The sequence below is a fragment of the Nipponia nippon genome, unplaced genomic scaffold, assembly GCF_047370975.1.
Source record: "Nipponia nippon isolate SJK-2023a ecotype South Korea unplaced genomic scaffold, ASM4737097v1 scaffold_4, whole genome shotgun sequence".
NCBI lineage: Eukaryota > Metazoa > Chordata > Aves > Pelecaniformes > Threskiornithidae > Nipponia > Nipponia nippon.
In genome coordinates this window covers 24,941,441-24,960,610 of record NW_028262358.1, presented here as the reverse complement: position 1 = coordinate 24,960,610, position 19,170 = coordinate 24,941,441, and the positions used below count along the sequence as shown (strand labels likewise).

The following is a 19,170-nucleotide window of genomic DNA, read 5'->3' as shown; positions in this document are numbered from 1 at the left end:
TAAGACAGGACAAATGGGAACAAACTAAAGCAGATACAAGCCAAATATGGAAACAATTGATCAGCAAGTCCAAAGCATTTGCTTTTAAATTAGTATACAACTTAAGATTCAAACCGGCATTGTAAGTAACTAGGTGTTTGGCGTGGCCTAAATAAGTGCTGCTCTGTGTAAAAGAGAATGGAACTGATGTGAAACCTCTGCTTTGGAGGAGATGAGGCTTTAGACAAGCCTGAAAAGTGATGCTCAAGTTAAAGCTTATTCTAAGTGGCTGAACTTCTCTATTACTCACCTTCCCCTGTTCAGCAGCCTCTTTGCCCGCAGTGCTCTAGGACAGCACCATTAGGGTCGCACAGTTCTCTCTGCAATGGAGACAACGCACAGCCCTCCAGGCTAGCAAACCTCCTTGCTCTTAACAGGCTACACAGGTTGCTACAGCTGGACAATGTTTTTAGCTGTAACCAGTATGTATGAGAAATCTGTTGCAGCTGGTTAAGTATGTTTGCATCTATCAGCTCCAGCTTTGAGAATGTCTGATTTTAAGTATCTGACTAGAGTCCAGTCTTGAATAGGTAGCATTAACTTGACTGTTAACAAGTAGAGGAATGCTCCTCAGTCACAATTACTTCTGAGAAAAATAGCCCCCTTCCAAATTCCAAGCAATTTAAGCTGAATATTTCAGTAGGTAGTCACCTTTTTCAGCGTAACACCAAAATCCTTTTTCAATTCAACTGGGTTTGCAATTACTACCCCTGTACTTCCTGCATTATTCTCAAAGCACAAAGTAATCACAGTTGTAATTCTGCAGTCAGGAGAAGGAAACCCTGATGAAAATCCCAAAAATTAGGCTGGAGAAGAACAAACAAGTGTTTCTGGGAGACGAATGCATCTGATGTGATTTCAGGAACATGGGTGCAAGGTTTTCCAGCACTACACTGAAAGACAATTCTAAGTGTTACTTTTAAGTCAGTTTTTCATACATATGCCTTTGTAGTTTGACCAAGCTACAAGACTTGTTTCCAGCCTCCCTGGCTCCCTGCAAGTCTCCACTCAGGCAGTCTTTGTTTTTTTTTAATTTTGTAAATCATATTTTGCACAGAATGTTTACCAGTGCATTACAAGAGTAAATATAAAATCTTGGTCATCTAATACCTCAGGATCTGTCATTTCAGTATACAACTTGAAATTTTTAATAACTAAATGGAGAAAAAACAACTTCCTCCAGTTGTTCAATATATATGAAGCCTCAAGATACCAATTTTTTTTTTCCCTATAGTAGATCAATTGTTTCCTGTAAGTTTTCATGCTCATTAAACTTGGGTTTATTTCAGATACTTTAAAAAAGATTCCAGTGAATGCCACCTATATTTAAGCTTTTAGAAGTTAAAGAAGTAACTTTTTCAATTGTAAACATTTGCCTTACTGCAAAGCTATCCTCTTCTTTTGGAAGTCCAATCTTGCAGCCTCTGCCCTGCCTACACTCTAGGTAACTCAGGAAATTCCTTTGCCAAAGTATTTAGATAGAACTGTCTACAGAGCAACTTTGTAGTAAAACACTACTTGCAGCTCATTATCAAGCATGGCATGCACACAAACTCACTCCCCTTTACTTGAAGAAGCACACAGTTCTTAGAGAATAATCAGTTTTACTATGATTTACAATAAAAACCATTTACAGCATCTCTGTGAAAAATAATGCCATTTTGAGACTGGCACAGGTGTTTTCCATTATCAAAGAGGAAGCTAATGTAAAATCTTTTCTTTTTTCCTTAAAGACTTCATAAAGTAATTTAAACATTTAAAAAAAAGTACCTTTAAAAAGTCTACTTTACACAACACTAACAAATCAGCATGCATGCAAACTTATTTAAACCGGACCAGCAGTGCTTGAATTAACCTTTTAAAAAAAAAAATAATAATCACATGAAGAGAGACGGTGAAGGTAACTTTACCTACACAAAAAGTCCTTTGGATATTACCGTTCAATAAGCCTGAACTCTGCCAGCAATGGCAGGTGGTCAGAAGAGTTATTTTCATTGGGAAGACCATTAACAGTCCAAAGATCTTTCTCTGTTAGAAGTGCCAGCCTGCCAAGAAGTTTTAGACCTCCATGAAAAGAATCCTCTGCTCCTGGTTAAAAAAAAAGTGGAAATTTCATCAGTGTGGGCTAAAAATCACACATTCATACATATGCAGAAGGAAGAAAACAGTATGGCAGAAATAATCTGAAGTCATTATTGTTCCATGCAAAATCACCAATAAGGTAGTTCAGAAATTCTTGTTTACTATTACTCTCACAGTAGAACTTATGATCAGTAGAGCTCAAAGTACTCAGAAAGACACCACCCCTCCATTTTGCAGAGGGATAAATTGAGGTAGAAAGGGAAAGGGATTTATTTGTTCATTGTAACTCGCCTGGAAAAGCCTCACACAATCCACTCCCATACCCTAGCACAACAGCATTGCTAAACAGAGCTGACACTTGCAAAATTAAGCATCTTTTGACAGTTACTGGTTCACATAATATTTTATTTCTGTATCCTCAAGCACACAGTTCTCCAGCAGGCAAGTCATACAGGAACTCTTGCTCATAAGGATGAAAGCCTTCTGGTATTTCCCTTCCTAACTAACTGTTCATCACAAGAAAGGGATCTTCCTTCATTATTTCCTGCTACTTATTCCTGTAATTGCCAAAAAAAAAAAAACCAAACCCAAAAAACAAACCAAACCCCCAAAACCCCCCAAACAAACAAACAAAACACACCACCAAAAAATCCCCCACCACACATACACAAGAAACACCACATTGCTCATGGAAGAGGGGAAGATGACTCACAGCCTTACTGCTATTACACCTTATTATGACACTATACTTAAAATATTTGTGTCCTCATTAAAAAAAACCAACAACAAAAAAACCAGAAAACTATCATCAGCAAAGATTAACAAGCTTTTTCCAACTCAGGTAAAAAAATTCCATTGAGAACAAGACCCTTCCATGATGTGTCAAACTTTTAGACTTCTTAAGCTAATCTGCTTGAGTGAGATGACTATTCAGCAACCCTAGCTATTGCTTTGAGAGCACCAAGACAATTCTGAGCAGTTTGAGTGCTTTCAGAACCAGCACAAACAGCAGCTGTAACTTCTTTGACAAAATATTTTCTGTATGGAAGTGATCAGCAACTTCAGAACTTCCTGGCTCAACCTGGTACTGGCTTACCAGCAGGCGTATTTTAAAGGATTATCCAGCCACTGTTAAACTCCTCAGATAGTTCAACAGCTTCACTCCTTTACCATCTGCCAGCTTTCCAGTTCTCTAACAACCCAGCAGCTGTTTACTGCTGCTCTGAAGAAAAGCTTTTTTGCTGCAAAGATGTCTCAGTAGTTCTAGACCACACGTCCGCCCCGCTCTTGAGCCAAATTTATCATTTGGCACAGCACCTGCATGTCTACAGAGGAGCAGTTTGTTGCTACAGAGAGCTCGGTCTGCCTGCAGTGATTAATGTTAGCTCAGAGCACTCTGGAACCAGCAAAACTGAGTCCTGCAGGACTCAGGTAGATACTGAACCCTGCTTTCACAGCAAATCCTGGATACCAAACCAAGTACTTTGCTAGGCATGACACAGACCAAAGCACGAAAGCTTAAAAAACAAACCCAACAACCTTTAAATGGAAAAAAGCCATCAGCCAGCCTAGACCACATTTAGTACTCACTTGTTCAGACTTTTGCAACTTTTAATACAGAGGCCCGGGTCATCAGAAAACTGAAAATCCAGACTATTACTTAGTTTCTAAGAACTAATGAATAAAAACTATACCAGTTTAAACTACTTGGAGAATTCAAGCTTGGTCCCATTCTGTACTCTGATGTGGGGTGAAGAATCTATTTGAAAAGCAAGTGCAGAAAGAAAAAAGTGCTATAGCTCTGCTGGGGCAATGATGGTGCAACAAAATATACAAACAGGTGAATTAGGATTAAATTTTGCACAAGGATGCACTCTGAAATCACACAGCACTCCATTAAATCACACAGCATTCAGAAGTCATTTAGATACTTCTCATATCCTAGTTTTTCAGTCAAAGCTTTTTTCTTCTGTATTGTGAAGCTTTTGTATTTGGTATTTTACACTAAGATAGCATTTACTGTGCATGTTATGACAAATGACACTTTTGTGCATTGACTCAATGAATTTTAACAATCTAGTCACCACCTTCATCCCTCGTACCTGGAATTTTCATTTCACATACTGAAAACAATGTCAATTTATAAAAATCAGTTGCAATCTACAGTGGGAGCAGGAGCAGAATCCAGGTTTCTTTGTTCCGAGTTCTGCAGAGCCATTTATCTGATAGCACTGCACCGTGCAATGACCTTTGACGATGGCACAAGGCACAGAACTAATGAGGACACGGAAAGCGCATTGCTCAGAAGCATCCACGGTAAGAGCACAAATGCAGTAAAGGATGGCACTTTGTCACCCAGCAAGAAATACACCCGCAGAGGTACCGTGTCTTTCTTGCACCATCTGGTGAGTTTTAGCTGCAACTGCAATCAAGAGAGTGACAACGGGGCATGTGCAAGTGACTGCTCTCAGAGCAAAGGCCACAGAGGTCATTTACTTCACAGACATTACATCAAGACTATCTGAAAAGTAACTTTCTAAGAAACAGTTCATTTATCAGTTTTAATGCACATCATAAATTGCCGTTCACCATTTTGCTGATTAGCTGATTGGAAATACTGCTTTGTTGTAGGTCTGCCCACTAAGGTCCTGCATGAGTTACTGACAGCAGTGTTTCTCGGGTGCTACTTACATTGCTGCTATTCTGTAGCCTCAGCTCTTGTCTCCATGCTGAGATGGCAACTACAGGAATGATCAGTCGGGTGAAAAAGTTTGCCCTGTGTGGCACTACAAGTCCAGGTGTGGTGAGTCGACAAGGCCAGCCACGTTTCTCAGATAATGGCTGACATTCAAAGCACCGCCACGAACCTCTGAGGTGCTTCATATGGATTAAATTATCACTACGTTTCCCTTAGAACAGCATCCAAATGTTCCCATTTAGCATTTGTGAAAAATAATTACAAGTTGGTTTCTTTACCTGGCTGGGCAGCAGTATCATCACTGGCTGCAGAATAGAAAATATAATCCACAGTGACAGCACTTCGGGAGTGACAAGTCGTTACTTCTGGTATCCCAGTTTCAGGAAAGTAATGAGAATAGACTGAAGATAATTTAAAATGGTGCTGCAATTTTGAAGACAGCCTAAACAAGAATCAAAGAAAAGAATTTTATTTTCTTATCTTTCCTAGAAATAATAAACAAATGAAGAAATACCAAATAGTTTCTGGTTACAAACAAAATTAATTATCTGGATGTGCAAACTAGCATTTCTCTCATGCAATCAATTCCATAGCCTTCTGTGTTAGCAGCCTAAACCTCTGAAGGCAAAATGCAGGCAGCTTTTTCAAGTAAAAGGCAGATACCTAAGAGCCTATCAAAACTGGCTTAACTGACACTTTAAATATACGTACCTTTCACCTCCACCTACACTTTGTAAGATTTCACGTGTCCTCATTCAGCAATCTCTCCCTGACACATGGGTAGAAGTATCCACAAGAGCAGCTTGTATGAAAGCAACAAACTATGAACTCATTAACCAGGCCCTTCAGCATATACAGAAATTAAGATTTTTATTATTTTTTTTTTCCTCCCCTAAACTAAAGCTGTCAAGTGTTTTCAAGTTAGGCTATGCCTAATCTTCTTTCCTCCACTCAGGCTCCCATTTTGTCTCTCCCCATCATATGTCAGTCTGTTCCTCTTCAGTTCAGCCCATCTTGTCTCACCTGTTTTTTCAAACCTGAAAGCAAACTGCACCTTTCAGCAAAAGGACTCCTCCCTCCCTCCCTGCCATTTGCTCCTACCAGCTCTGCAAATCATCCACCCCTCAGCTATACGGGCCTCACCTGGCACAGCTGCATGTTAAACCTCAGCTGCAATGTGTTCTGGTTAAAAACCAAGCAATTAAAAAAAAAAAAAAAAAGAAGTCGTCAGCATGCCACCTGCCTGATTTAGAGAAGACTGACAAACATGCCAGTTGGTACAACACACACATACACAGTTAGGGCAATTCCTTACTTTATAGGCCTTTACCAGTTTGGTAAAGGCAAACATATTCTTCCTTTCAAAAAGCAGTTACATTTTCCTTCTCAGCAGTCTAGCGGTAGCTTCCTCCTTCAGTTTAATGAGCAAATGTTTTGATCCAAGTAAGATTTGTACTACCAAACCCATAATACTCTGAGTTTCTGGGAATCAAAGAACTTAAATTCTCCCATAGAACTCCTGACAAGGAAGATTTTATGATCTTTCCAGTTCCTTTCCCTCCTTTACCCCAATTTCACATTGCATTATAGGATTTTATTAGCATCTGCAAACTGGTATCTCAAAAACAGTAAAAAGAGAGAGAAGTGCCAACACTTAAGCAGCTGGACAGCACTGGGATTTTTTTGTTGAATTCCCCCCCCCCCCCCTTAAAAACATGGTTTCTGCAACTGGACTGAAGTTCACAGCTTTCCTATGATGTCACTACACGGCAAAATGTCCCGTCCATATCAAGAAGTGACAAAAAATGTCAAAGGCATTCTTTTAATAAGCAGACAGAAAGTACCCCTTGAACAGCACTGACACCTTGCCTCTGCATTCTGAAATAATATCTGCAAGTTCCCGCAAGAACACACACTCCATGTGTTATTTCCAGTTCTAGTCTGTTGCTCTCTGATTAGCCTTTCCACATTTAAATGGAAGATGATGTTTTGCCACATGGGCAGACGGGGTTGGGTGAGCACCTTGTATCCACGCCTGGAATCAGATACAAGTTTGGCCTAAAACCAAAACAAACCCCCAAAACTAGGAACCAGTCAAGGGCTTCCATTTTTTCCCCCCAACACATACTTTTCAGATGCTATTACAATCTCTTGAGTGTTGTCCAGTTTTGCCGCTTCCAATTTTTCTCCTGCAAAATAAAAATACATTCAATTTACATTTAAAAATAGGATGTAGGCAAGACCAATATTGAAGAGGTACAGAAAAGAAAAGCTACAGAAAAAGATATCTTTAAGTACACTTATTTTTTGCAGCAGGCAAGATAGAATTCAAAGCTGGATTAAATTCTTCTGTTCCATTAGCAAGATCCCCTCCAAAGACTCTTTCAAATTATGTCCCATTCATTTAAAATTGTTTTTTTCTGTCAAAGAAAGAGTGGTGGATGAAAGATGTAATAATACTCAGCAGGGAATCACTTGCTTTTCCCACTTGCTACATAAAGTGCTTGCACTATAATACATAAACACTGAAGCAGAACATGGGTTCACATTACATACACATGCTACATTCCTCCATCTCTTTTCCCTGTCACAGCACAACTGGCTTTCATGATGAAAACACAGGAGTTTAAATATTATGCACCAGCTCCCGAATGGCAACTTCTAACTATTATCTTCTAAAGATTAAAATTTGCAAATGCTTATGAGAACAAATAACTTTACACTCTGGTGAGCCCAACAGGAAGTTTTGCAAGCTCAAGATTCACTTTTTTCCCCCCCACTAGAACAGATCATCTGTTTTTCAGTGCTACCTGAATGATACTTTCCAAGGACCACAAAATTCATCAACCTAGAAACTGACCTGCATTTTCTTCTTTTTGTTGCTGTTTTATTTCATATACACAGTTTTGCGAAATACCCAATTTTTTTGGCCAAATTGGAATAGATAAGATTCTTTGTCCCCTTGGAAACTGTTCTTGTCCAGAGACCTAGAAAAGACAACATGAGTTTTTTTCAGACAGAAATCTGATTTTTAAAAAAAATTGAAATGAGCAGACATTTTTTGTAAAGTTTAAAGTTTCAGCAAAAAAAAAAACAAACACCCCAGCCTCCTAGAATACATCTTTTACAATGGCTTGTCAAATCTCTGTAAAAAATAATACCACCCCGTATGTACACCTCCTTTGTTTACTCTTGTCAAGTTTTTTTGCAGCTACCCAATTTTTCAAGATAGTTCTTGTGACACTAAGCTGAGAGACTACCAAGAACACTTTTAGCAATGTAAGAGGACTGAGTATATACAGCTCCCTAGCAGACGCTTACTTTATCTTCACGATGCTTATTCTTCTGGGAGCAAGTCAAGTCAAAGCGGGGCTTGAAACAACAACCCACTAGTAACAGACACCAGTGGGGCTATTTTTTCATGTTTTCTCATTGTATGTACTCCAGTTACTTTCTATTAACTAGCACTTGACACATCCAACAGCTACATACAAGAGCTAACAACAAGAACTGTCTAACCTGAAACAGCTTAGGTTCAGCATGTAATTGCATTTTTGCTTTTACAATTATTCTAGCCACTGTAATTGAAAGTCTGTCTAAAATAAGAGTCAGCTTTCCATAGAGTACACAGTAGGTATTTGATTAAGTAGTTATTTTATCCTACTTAAACACTGGGACACTTAAAACACAGTGATAAAATCATCCTGTGGATAACTACCTTTCAAGAACAATTAATTTGTTTGCAAGTTTTTAATTTCGGAATGCTAGAAGTAGGTACAATATTCTGTAAGGCACAGCTAATATAGCCAAGCTTATTTTAGTAACTCCACCGTAACTTTCGCTTTGCAGACTGTGTAAAGGGCACTAAGATTGGTACTGCAAGGGAAATAATCACAAGCCAAGCTATAGCATGTAGGATCACTCAATTAAATATTTCTCTTTAATCAGCATTAACCTTTTTTTTTTGTGAGAAGTGAAAAGCATAGCCTACCTTCCCTATAGCAAGTCCTTCATAATTTAACTTTCCTTCCTTTATAAATCTGTACAACGGAGAACCAGGAACAGAATTGAAGTCGCCACAGATGATAATTGGACAGAAGGTACCGTCCTTCTGAGGGGCAACGCTAGCAATCTCTGCCAGGAGCATTGCAAGTTGGGTCAGCTTGATGTCCCCTCGCCTTGGGTTATACAGCAGATGTGTATTGGCTATACAGACCGCAGCATTAGTTTTACAGTGAAATCTAGGCTGCAAAAGCAACACCAGTCCAACGTTGTCCCTGTCCAAGAGTGGAATATCATGGCGAAAAAATTCCACAGGGTTTGATGAGATCAGGCTAAATTTGGAAGTTTTGAAGCAAATAGCACACCCATCAGGTTTTCTCCCTGTCCTCATTTTATACTCACAGTGATACCCTGCAAGAAAGGCAATTAAAAACATAAAATACCATTGTATAATTAGAAATTATTTTTTTAATAAAGTAGAAAAGCCTCACGCTACTTTTCTCACACGGCAGGCAACACCCAGTCTGAAGTACCAAAGACTATGTAAAGATCACGCAGAAAAGTGAACACGAGACTTTCTGTCCAGGCCATGTGCTCCTGCCACTTGCTGTTAATTAAGTAAGCCAACAGAAAACTAATCCAGGAAAGTAAAATTAGTCTGGATAGCATTCTGCTGGACTGGTGGATTTCACCAGGGTAAGGGTCTAGTGAGTGTCAGAACTAGCCCAGAGGAAAGGGCAGGACACGCATCTGGGAGCGGAGAGGGGAAGAGGAAGAGCTCCAGATCCTCATGTACAGCAGCAGGAAGCTCAGTTGCCCACATGAGCCTGGCCTTACAGTGTTGTTTCAATTTCAAGTAGATTTAATTCGTTACTGCCATTACTCTGTCTTCTGTACAAACACTCAGTTCTGGGAGCTAGACTATCACCAACTAACCAAGAAAGAAAAAAGTATCAGTCCAGTGCTGCTCCTTGAACTGGCTCCTCCTGGCATCAGACAAGTACCAGTGCCAGGAAGAGAGCGGGGCCCTGGGACTGGAAGTACGTGTAAGGCACAACAGATTTAGACCAGTTTAAACCACCATGGAATCACACCCCTAGCAGCATGTTCCTTACCATAAATTCACACAGCAGAGCGATAAGACAGCGCTATTCAGGCTGACTGACAGTACTTGTATAAAAACTAAGGAATACAAACTGACCATGGATAAAATTTAGTGCTGATATTTGGAAGGTTTCAAGCCAGAAAAAACATACCCTAGGAAAGCTATCCAACCAGAATACTGGTAGAAAACACTAACGTGGTTTCAAGAGAGCACTTGAATTTATAAAAGGGGGTACACAACATTGTTGCATGTGATGGCAGGAGATTTGATTCTACAATCTAAGGGAGTTTTTTTGAAGAAAATAGTACTGGGGCAGGGGAGAAGACAATGCATTGGTCATAAGAGTTTCACCATACCCAGGGATTCCAAACTTGACTTGATCTCTGTTCTATAGTGGTCTTCTTGGACTTCTTGTAAACAGAGTACCTAAGGCAAAAGTTTTAATTAAAAGATATTAGTAAGTACATCAAAATATTACCACATCATATCTCTCTTGGCCAGTCTGTATAGGTATTAAAAAAAATTCAGAGGCTTTTTGCCTCCATAATCCGACAAAAGGATTCACTCTCCTATAGAAAATGCTCCTTAAGATTGTGAAGAGGGCCCCAATTCCCCTCATCCTTTCTCAGACAGACATACATTTTCAGATGTGAAATTAAATTTAATCAAAGTAGTGGCCCACTAATACATTCTCAGCAGTTTAGGAGAGGGATAAATGCCAGAGAGGTGGGATGAAGAGGCCAAGGCCACACTTTTCATTAACTACAGCGTGGACAGCAGGTTTCCATATTATGAGAACCTGAACCAAAGATCAACCTCAAAATACTCCATTAGGAGAGTTCTGAGCATCTTGGAGCCTTCTCCCTGCACGCTGCAGTAACACACAGATTTACAGACACTCTGGGACTCTGACAAGGGACTGAGTTCGTGAAGGATAATGAGTTAGCACTGCCTGCTGAACTGCAGCAACAGACTTCGCTTACCCAGCTGACACTAGCTCATTCAAGGTCTCAAAAAAGAACCAAATCTCAAGCAATATTCTGAAGTCTCTGCTTCACTTTAAGGTGACAGTTCAAAATAACGTATCAGTTAAAAGTTTATGTCCTGTAGCAAGAACTTCCACTGCACAAAGGGCGCCTGCCTCAACTAGGGTCTGTGAGCAGCTGCTCGTCATGACGCAACACGTGCAATACACGGCATCACCTCTTTACCCCAGTGCTGCGTTGTGTGGCTCTGCAGAGCTCAGCAAGTACCCTGAACTGAACTGCTCTTTGCTAGAGGGGCTGGCTTTGGCTCCAGCCCTTCCATGCTGGAGAACTGTCTGTTACCACTAACAGCACCAGGCAGAGTCCCTCTGCCCAATGCTCCTCCCAGAAAGCCCACTAACGTATCTCACTGTAAAGATAAATTTATACATCCTGTATGTATGTATGAGGAAGAAAGGAAGAGCTTGAAGGCAACTTTAATCTCCAGCCCACAGCCAACCAAGAACACGGTAAGGTATTTTTTCAGACCCCAATATAAACAGAAGTTCAGAGTTATGTCTCAGTAAAGAACAGCAAGCTTGTTGACAAGTCAAATGGAGCAGAGTACCAGATGAAGAGAGAAATGAACACCTGGGAATATGTTTGCATCAGTCTCACATGAATGCTACTAACACCTGCACCTTTCTCTCAACCTTGAACATTAATCTCAAGAAAATGGAGATCCACATAGCAGTCTCATCACTCCAGCCCTCATACAATCAAAAAAATAAAACATTTGAGACTGCCTTCCAAATGAAGGATTCAGACATGATTGTAAGTTCTCCATGACCGGATCTAACAAATGGCTCTGAAGGATTAGCAGCTAGATTTTAGAAAGGGACTTTTGATTCAGTGAGTATACAGACACTTGTTGTAACTACTACCTAAACAAAGTCACACACCTGGAAGTTAGAACATGCCAGTTCTGGAGGTTGCCTTAATTTGACCCTCCTGTGTGCATGCATACTGTTTTTCCTCCACAAAAACCTGGTGTGCAAGATTAAGTGTTTGCAAATATGATCAATTATTCAATCTTGCACTTCCTTTGCACTAAATAACTTATGGCGCAATTAAAGAGAGCCTCCAGCTCCAGAGCTTCCTAAGTTGTACAGTCCCAGAAGCTGAGACTATCCTGGAGAAAGGTACCCCGTTTTCCTACTCCGAGCATCTATCATTAGCTACCGTTACAAACACGACAAAGGTGGACCTTTGGCCTATGCAAGGATAGCAGTTCCTATGATCGATGCCTTATTTACAGCACTCTACTCAAGCATGCTCTAGGCACAGACTTGAGAAAAATTTATGTGAAGAAAGAAGGTTTTGGAATTATAAAAAAATTGCAGTGTATCAGCAGAACAAAGTCATGTCAAAAAGACCATTCCAGGAAGTTATGGACAAAAAATAGGCAACTATGAGTGACATGTGCTGTAGAGTTTGCCTTTGCTGTAAGTTCAGATTGCACAGAATACACTAATAGCACAAGCATAAATCAAAATCATTAAGCATGACGTAACTAAAAGCTCAGCTGGATTCACTAGACAGCCCACCTATCAAAATAAAGAACAGCAAGAATTTGCTACTCCAGTTTACCAGGTCTTAAGAAATATCCACATGCTCATCTTCTACTCACATCTGCATCCAGCTGTTTGATTTCTTGTAGAATGTTGGGAAATCTGTACGTCCAGATTAACAACCGTTGCCTACAGTGTTTGTACAGGTGGGAGTTATCTTCTAACAAATTCTGTGAGAGGATATTGTAGGACATGACTGTAAAATCAAATGTTGCCTCACTTTCTGTATTGCTTTGCTCGGTTTCTTTATTTTCAAAGATTTTCATTGTTCTACTGTGCTGACAGAAATATTCCCAGTGTCTTTTGACGGTTCCTGTTAAAAGCAGATGAAGCAGAAAAAGTTATGTAATACATCATACAACTTCTTACTGCTCTTAGAAATCATTCTACTGACAACTAGTTGTCTTCTAAATTGCTTAAGCAATTCTAAAAGCTCATTTGATTAGCAGTGATTTAGACCCTCTGTTTAAGATGAACTTTATATAAGCATCAATAAAAAACAAAACAAACCCCAAAACACAGCACAAAACCATTATATGCTGTGGATTTCAAACTGCTTTGAAATTAGGAAACCGGCATGTTCTAAGGAGATCGTTGCGGTCAGACTACACCACCCTGCTCCCTGTAGAAAGGCTGTCAAACTGGTAAGCCAAACCCAGTCTGTTGACATAGTCTTGTGCTACCTTCTGCCACTACCTCCTCAGTGGAGATGGGGTACGTCAGTCTGGGATACACCCTTTAGAGCAGCATATGGACATCTTGATCTCCCTATCCATGACTAACAAAGGGTTAGGAATCAAACAAAGGGTTCACCGCTAGCCTGTGTATAGTCTGACAAACTCAGCCATAAGCTGCAACAGGGTCCATTACAGGGGTCCCAAAACAGATAATGAACCTGATTTCCCTCAGTGAGGATGAGAAATTAAAAAACTGGTAAGCCTCAGAATTACCAAGAACTTCTGAAAAGGCTTACTTGCCTTTCTGCCATTCCTACTTACTATTAGTATCATTATATCCAAGTTTGTAAGGATATATCTGCCCATCATTAAGCATCCAATTATTTTTCAGATATGTATTTCTCCACTTACAAAACTCATAAACAAAGATGCCTTTCAACTATATCCCAACTCATCTGAGAGCATGCCAAGGTCCAGTTATCTGTGCTATCAACTATGGGCAGCCTGCAGCTATAGCTGTTAGCGTCTGCCCTATTTGGGCAGTAAATTCCATCGCTGTGCTTACATTATTCAGGACTTTATCTAGTATTTGCAATGAATACAGCAAGGCTTTAAGTACTGTTTCTATAGTGGGAGAGAGGCCACACTGCTCCTCAGCAGGTATCTTTAATTACTGCCACCTTACGATATGCGAATAAAAGATAACTAGGAAGGACCTAGGAAGGACCACAATGCCAACTGCTCTCCGAGATAAAGGTATGTCAAAATGTACTTGCTAAGGGGGTTGAGAGAGGACTCGGCAATAAAGGCACAAAGCAAACTTCCCTTCCTTCAGCTCCTGAAGATGGATATGATGTTTCTACGGGTATTTGTGTCCAAAAACCCCTTTGGGGTTGCTGCCCTTTTCAGTCATAATACAACTTCCAGTTTATTTTGTTAAGGAAGTGATTTATGCAAGAGGGGGCCAATTTTGACTGTGCCCCTCTATCTGTTTCACAGTAGACAAAACTGTAAATATCCACAATACTCAGTAAAATATTTGGATGCTATGTAGAAGATCACATCTGTAATAAGCTGAAGCAGACACTTCCAAGCTTCATGAAAGTCTCTAACTGAGTTGGGTAGACATCTTTGCACTTCTTATTGTATTTATCTGGATAAGCACATTTGCTGTTTACTCTACCAGTCATGGTCTGACACAAAACTCGCTAACATGCCAGTGGTAGAATACAGTTGTAAAAACAAACCCACACAATCACACTGGAAGCAAAAAAAGCATTAAATCTCAGTCCATTAATTCTCAGTTATCTAGGTCACAAATAACTCAACTGGCTCGGAAAGAAGCCAGTTCAGGTCCAGCAGGGCTTATGAGCTCAGGTACAGCATAAGGAATGAAGCTATACAACTGCCAGCCCAGCTCTGCCCTACTGTAACTTAGCGAAATCTTTTTGCTTTAAGAGAGTTCCCAAGTTAACAGATCTGATCTGGCAACAAATACCTGAGAGACAGTTGTCTGAACCAAGCTCGGGACCTCCCAGCTGGGCAATCCCTTGCATAATTGACTGTGTTCTACCACCAAGCACAGCAAACCTAGTTCTGGCAGACTGTTTGACAGCACAAAATACAAGTTTACAGACTAAACAGCGTTACAAAACTAACATTTTATGACATGTGTTTTCTATGAGAGAGGTGCCAAGAAAAAACGTAACTCAAAAGGTGCAGGCAATGTTGCTTATAACTTGTTAGACATGTTTAGCATTACAAATAAACAAGAAAAATAAGCAAAGAGCATCATTTACCTTTCTTGCTGCTATGTTTTTCTTCAGAAAGACACAATGCTTCCTTCTGATTAGAGAAGTTTGTTTCTTCTTCAGGAGTTGAAGTATCATGCTGGCCACTGAGTCTTCTCTTCTTTGTCAATGGTTCTTCTCCCTCCGATTTCATACTGGGGTTAGGTAGGTGAAAACAAGAACTTTGCGTGAAGTTATCAAGCTGCCAATTAGAGTTCTGAAATTGTCTCCAAGGTCCAAAAAATGGAGGGAGTCTCCAGTTTGCTGAGAAATCAACTGGAGCAGGAAGTGGAAACGAGGCCCAGGGATACTGTCCGGCCCATCTCATACAGCTGGAGACTGGGCTGTTCAAGGCAAGTATCTGAGAACCATTCCAGTGGGCGATCCAGTCTCTGCCCAGCCTCTGCACGTGGCGGGGCAGCATGGAGTGTCTACCAAAGAAAGCACGGGTTTCATTACTTGCACACAACTACATCCACCTGCAGAAGACTGTAGATGCAAGTCATCCTGGTCATGACTTATACAAGATATTCTTTCTCTACAAGTTAACACATACAAGATATTCAAACCTTTTTAGATACATAGAAGATATTTAAACCTTTATCTACATTATATGCGAAGTGGGACTTTACAAAGCAATCTTGTATCTTTTTTCCCCTTCAGATTTACAAATGCCATTTAATTTCCAAACTCTATCCATCTGAATAACCATTTACAATTTTTCTGCCTTGTTGAATTCAACCATCAGATCTTTCAAGTGCTCAGTGGAATGACCTTTACAAAAGGTCATTTTTGCATGCTGCATTAACTTTATAATAAGGTTATTTGTAAGGAATCAGAAAACCCCTTTCCTTCAACAGTCAGAAATTTGTTTAAAAAGCGACTGACTTGGCTCAAACCACAATGCCAACAAGACGGGGAAACAGAGGTACTCACTCTCACGCCATCTCTGGCACCAGCTTATAGAGCAAGTTTGTATTCTTATTTGTTTCCCAGGTGGGAAAACTGCAGCTTAGTGATTAAAGCCATGAAAATAAGGTGTTTTTTTTTTTCTTTTTTTCCAGAAAAAAAAAATAAAATCTGAGTCTCAACAAAAACGCAGGAAGGATGGCTGAGTGACAATCTGCCTCAGCTTCCTCGTTGTTTAAATAAGGCATATTTTGAGCTTACAAGCAAAAGACAACAATGTTTGGTATGCCTGAAGTTAAACTAGAGCGAGAACCTCCTAGCTGCCACTCAGCCTAGCGAATAAGCCTAAACACAGCTCTCAGCACAACCACCTCGCCCTGAAACAGCAGCTCCACGGCGACACACCAGAAGCAGCTCGCCAGACAGCTAAGCAAAGCGCACCCCGGGGCGGCGCGGCACGGCCCGGCCTGAGGGGGCAGCCCGGCGGACGAGGCGCCTCTCCTTTGCCAGGACCTGCTCAAACACCTGTTTTATGGAAAAGCGCCGAGAAAGGCTCCCCTCCTAACAGCCCGGCCCCAGGCGAGTACTGCCCCACAGCCACCTACACCCGCCAGAGGAAAACCCCAAGCCCGCTCTGCGTTTTGTTTCCCGCGGCCCTGCTCTGGCTAATGGCGGGTATTGAAAACAAGCGACTGCCAATCACCCCCGGGCCGGGCCGGGGGCTCTGCTCCCACGGCAGCGGCCGGGCCGCTCCCCCGTACCCCCACACCCAGCTGGGGCGTGGGGGTCCCCATGAGCGGACAGCTCCAACGCCGCCGGGGCCACGCCAGCCGCGGGGAGCCCCCGCGCAGGCCGCCTCGGTCTCCGCGGGCGCCGGGCAGCTGCCGGGACGCGGCGGGGAAGAGGAGGGCCGGCTGCCACCGCACAGCCCCCCGCGGCTGCCCCGCGGCTCCGCGCACCACGGCGCCCAGGCGGCTGCCGGGCCCGGCCGAGGCCCCGCGCCCCCCCCAACCCCCCGCCGCGCCCTTTACCTCCCGGCGGGCCCGGGTGCGGGCCCGGCCCAGGGGGGCCCCGCTATCGGCTCCGCGCAGCCCCGGCACCCCCAGAGGGGGTCATCCCAGGGCAGCGCCAGCTCTGCCCGCCGCCGCTGCGCTGCCGGCCGGCCCGCCGCTTACCCGGCACGGGCGGCGGCCGCGCCGCGCCCCACGCCCGCTCGCTCCTGGGACTTGTAGTCCGAGGGCCGGCGCCGCGCCCCGCAGCCATACTTGATCCGGGAGGCCTGGCGCCGAAGCCAGGCCGCCATCTTGGGGCAGGGCGGGGTGAGGGGCTGGGAGCCGTCTTGGCCGCTGGCGGCCCGCCGGGGGCACCTCCAGAGCGCCGCGAAAGCGCGTTGTAAGGTGCTTGATTTCAGAGTTTTGATTCTTTTAAATGGATGTAACACTGTGCTAATGCAGTAGTTTCCATACGCGGTCTCCTCCCTGGGATCAGCATCTGTCCCCGTAGGGTCAAAGGGTCTCAAGGCAGAGCTGCCCTGTGTTTGACGGTGCCATTTCAAGGCAGCAGCACCGTGTTTGCTGTTTGCAGAAAAACAAAACCCACTCACCTGAGACAGTATTTTAACATTCTCAGGTTAAAATGCGCCTGAAGATACCCTGCAAAGTGACCATTGCCCCTATACAGGCTGAGGAGACCTGGCCCGAGGGACGGCTGGGAGGCCTGCAGGCCCCACGGGTGGACCCGCCACTCCTTACCAGCTGCGTAAACAATCCTCCCCCTGTCCATGTTGCATGAATAAGCAGTTAAGATGCTTTCTTGAGGTCTTCTGAGGACAAGAGTAAATGCTGGCTCCGTTTACTGTAAGGAAATGTAGTACAAAGCATGTGAAATACAATAGTGCTGAATAGTGCAGATGCTGTGCAGGAGCTGTAATCAAGTAAAATACTGTTTCTCTGCATTCCTTTTACTTGTGTCATAAAAGCGACTTTAAATAACAGTAATTTTAAAGTTTTCCCAGGAGCGGTAGGGAAGACTGGAACTGGAATCATGTAGTTATGTTAAGAGCGTGCTAGTTTGGCAATGTGTCAAATCCACGTTGGGTTTTCCACTTCTTGGACACAAGTTACTTACTGGCAAAAGGTAAAAACACCCATCCATTTTCCGTTAGTTTCTTCACAATGTAATAAGAGAGCAAAGCTCCTAGCTCCATAATACACAGGTAGTAAAAGATCTTCCAACTATAATTTCCAGACCTATGTTATTTTGGTAATTTGTTCTTTTCTATATTTTTGAAGTATTCTTATGTATTAGATGTATTTCTAAGATAGAAGACAGTAAGCCATAGCTATAGCAACAACAACAACTGCTGTTATTTTTAGGAGTAGAGGGAACCTTCCCATGGAATGCAGTTATTTTCTGTATTTTGACCTGTGTAAGACACCCAAGTTACTCTGTCACTTGAAAGGTTTTTACATAATAGTAATCTCAGTAGTGATGCTGGGAAAAGGGAAGGGGTGAAGCTTTCGGTTTTTTTTAAGATAAGCCTTAGTGAAAATGAAGATATGATGATAAGCATAAAAGTTAACTGTGTAACAGACAGAATAGAAGATAAGAAAAACATTAACCTGCTAATATGATGCAAATTGTTTCTCATTTCAGTGTTGCTATTATTTCTTGCCTTAACCTAGGAAAGTCTTAATAAGCCAGTAACACTTAATTGTGGATTGTTTACTCTCCTCTAATTATTATTTTGTATATCTAGGTTGGCTATAAAATGTTAAAGAGATATTCTTCAAAATAGGTATCCCCAAATTCTGATTTGTAACTAGAAGCCAAATTATTTTATGAGTCATTTGAGCTGTTGAAACTCCCTAGTGAATGGAGACTACTGACTCACTGAGGGATGTTTTGATTGATTATACTGCACATAAGAACAGCCACGGTGGTTCAGATCAATGGTCCACTGAGCTCAGTTTCCTGCTTTCTAAAAGCGGGTAGCAGCAGATGCCTAGAGATGTGCAGGGGCTGGGCAAACTTCAAATGAACACTCTCCCTGCCTCTAGCTGTTTTCAGCTCAGTAAATTTCCTAAGCCTGATGTGTTTGTCTCTTTAGTTACTCTCAGTGACTCTCTCCCCCAAGTACTTGAATTTGCAAACTTTCTGCCTCAGCAACATCCTTTGACAAGAGTCCTGCAGGTCCAGCGCTCATTATGTGAAGAACCATTTTATTATTATTAAGTTTATGACCTCATTCATACCAGCTTCACTGGCCTCTG

General features: G+C 42.0%; 1 protein-coding gene across 3 annotated transcripts; it reads right to left on the bottom strand.

The window, feature by feature from the left end:
• Positions 1-23: 23 nt before the first annotated feature.
• ANGEL2 (angel homolog 2) lies at positions 24-17,222 on the bottom strand. Of its 3 annotated transcripts, none has more exons than XM_087774763.1 (9): positions 17,074-17,222; positions 14,999-15,420; positions 12,582-12,835; positions 10,283-10,352; positions 8,811-9,232; positions 7,680-7,806; positions 6,948-7,008; positions 5,098-5,261; positions 24-2,127 (listed from the first exon to the last, which is right to left on the bottom strand). In XM_087774763.1, exons 1-9 carry the CDS (start codon positions 17,199-17,201, stop codon positions 1,973-1,975), a joined length of 1,803 nt encoding a protein of 600 aa, XP_087630889.1. In that variant the 5' UTR covers positions 17,202-17,222; the 3' UTR covers positions 24-1,972. The 3 variants fall into 3 exon arrangements, with proteins under 3 accessions (XP_087630889.1, XP_087630892.1, XP_087630890.1); XM_087774766.1 differs by having other exon boundaries at positions 17,079-17,176; XM_087774764.1 differs by having other exon boundaries at positions 16,930-17,089.
• Positions 17,223-19,170: the final 1,948 nt, after the last annotated feature.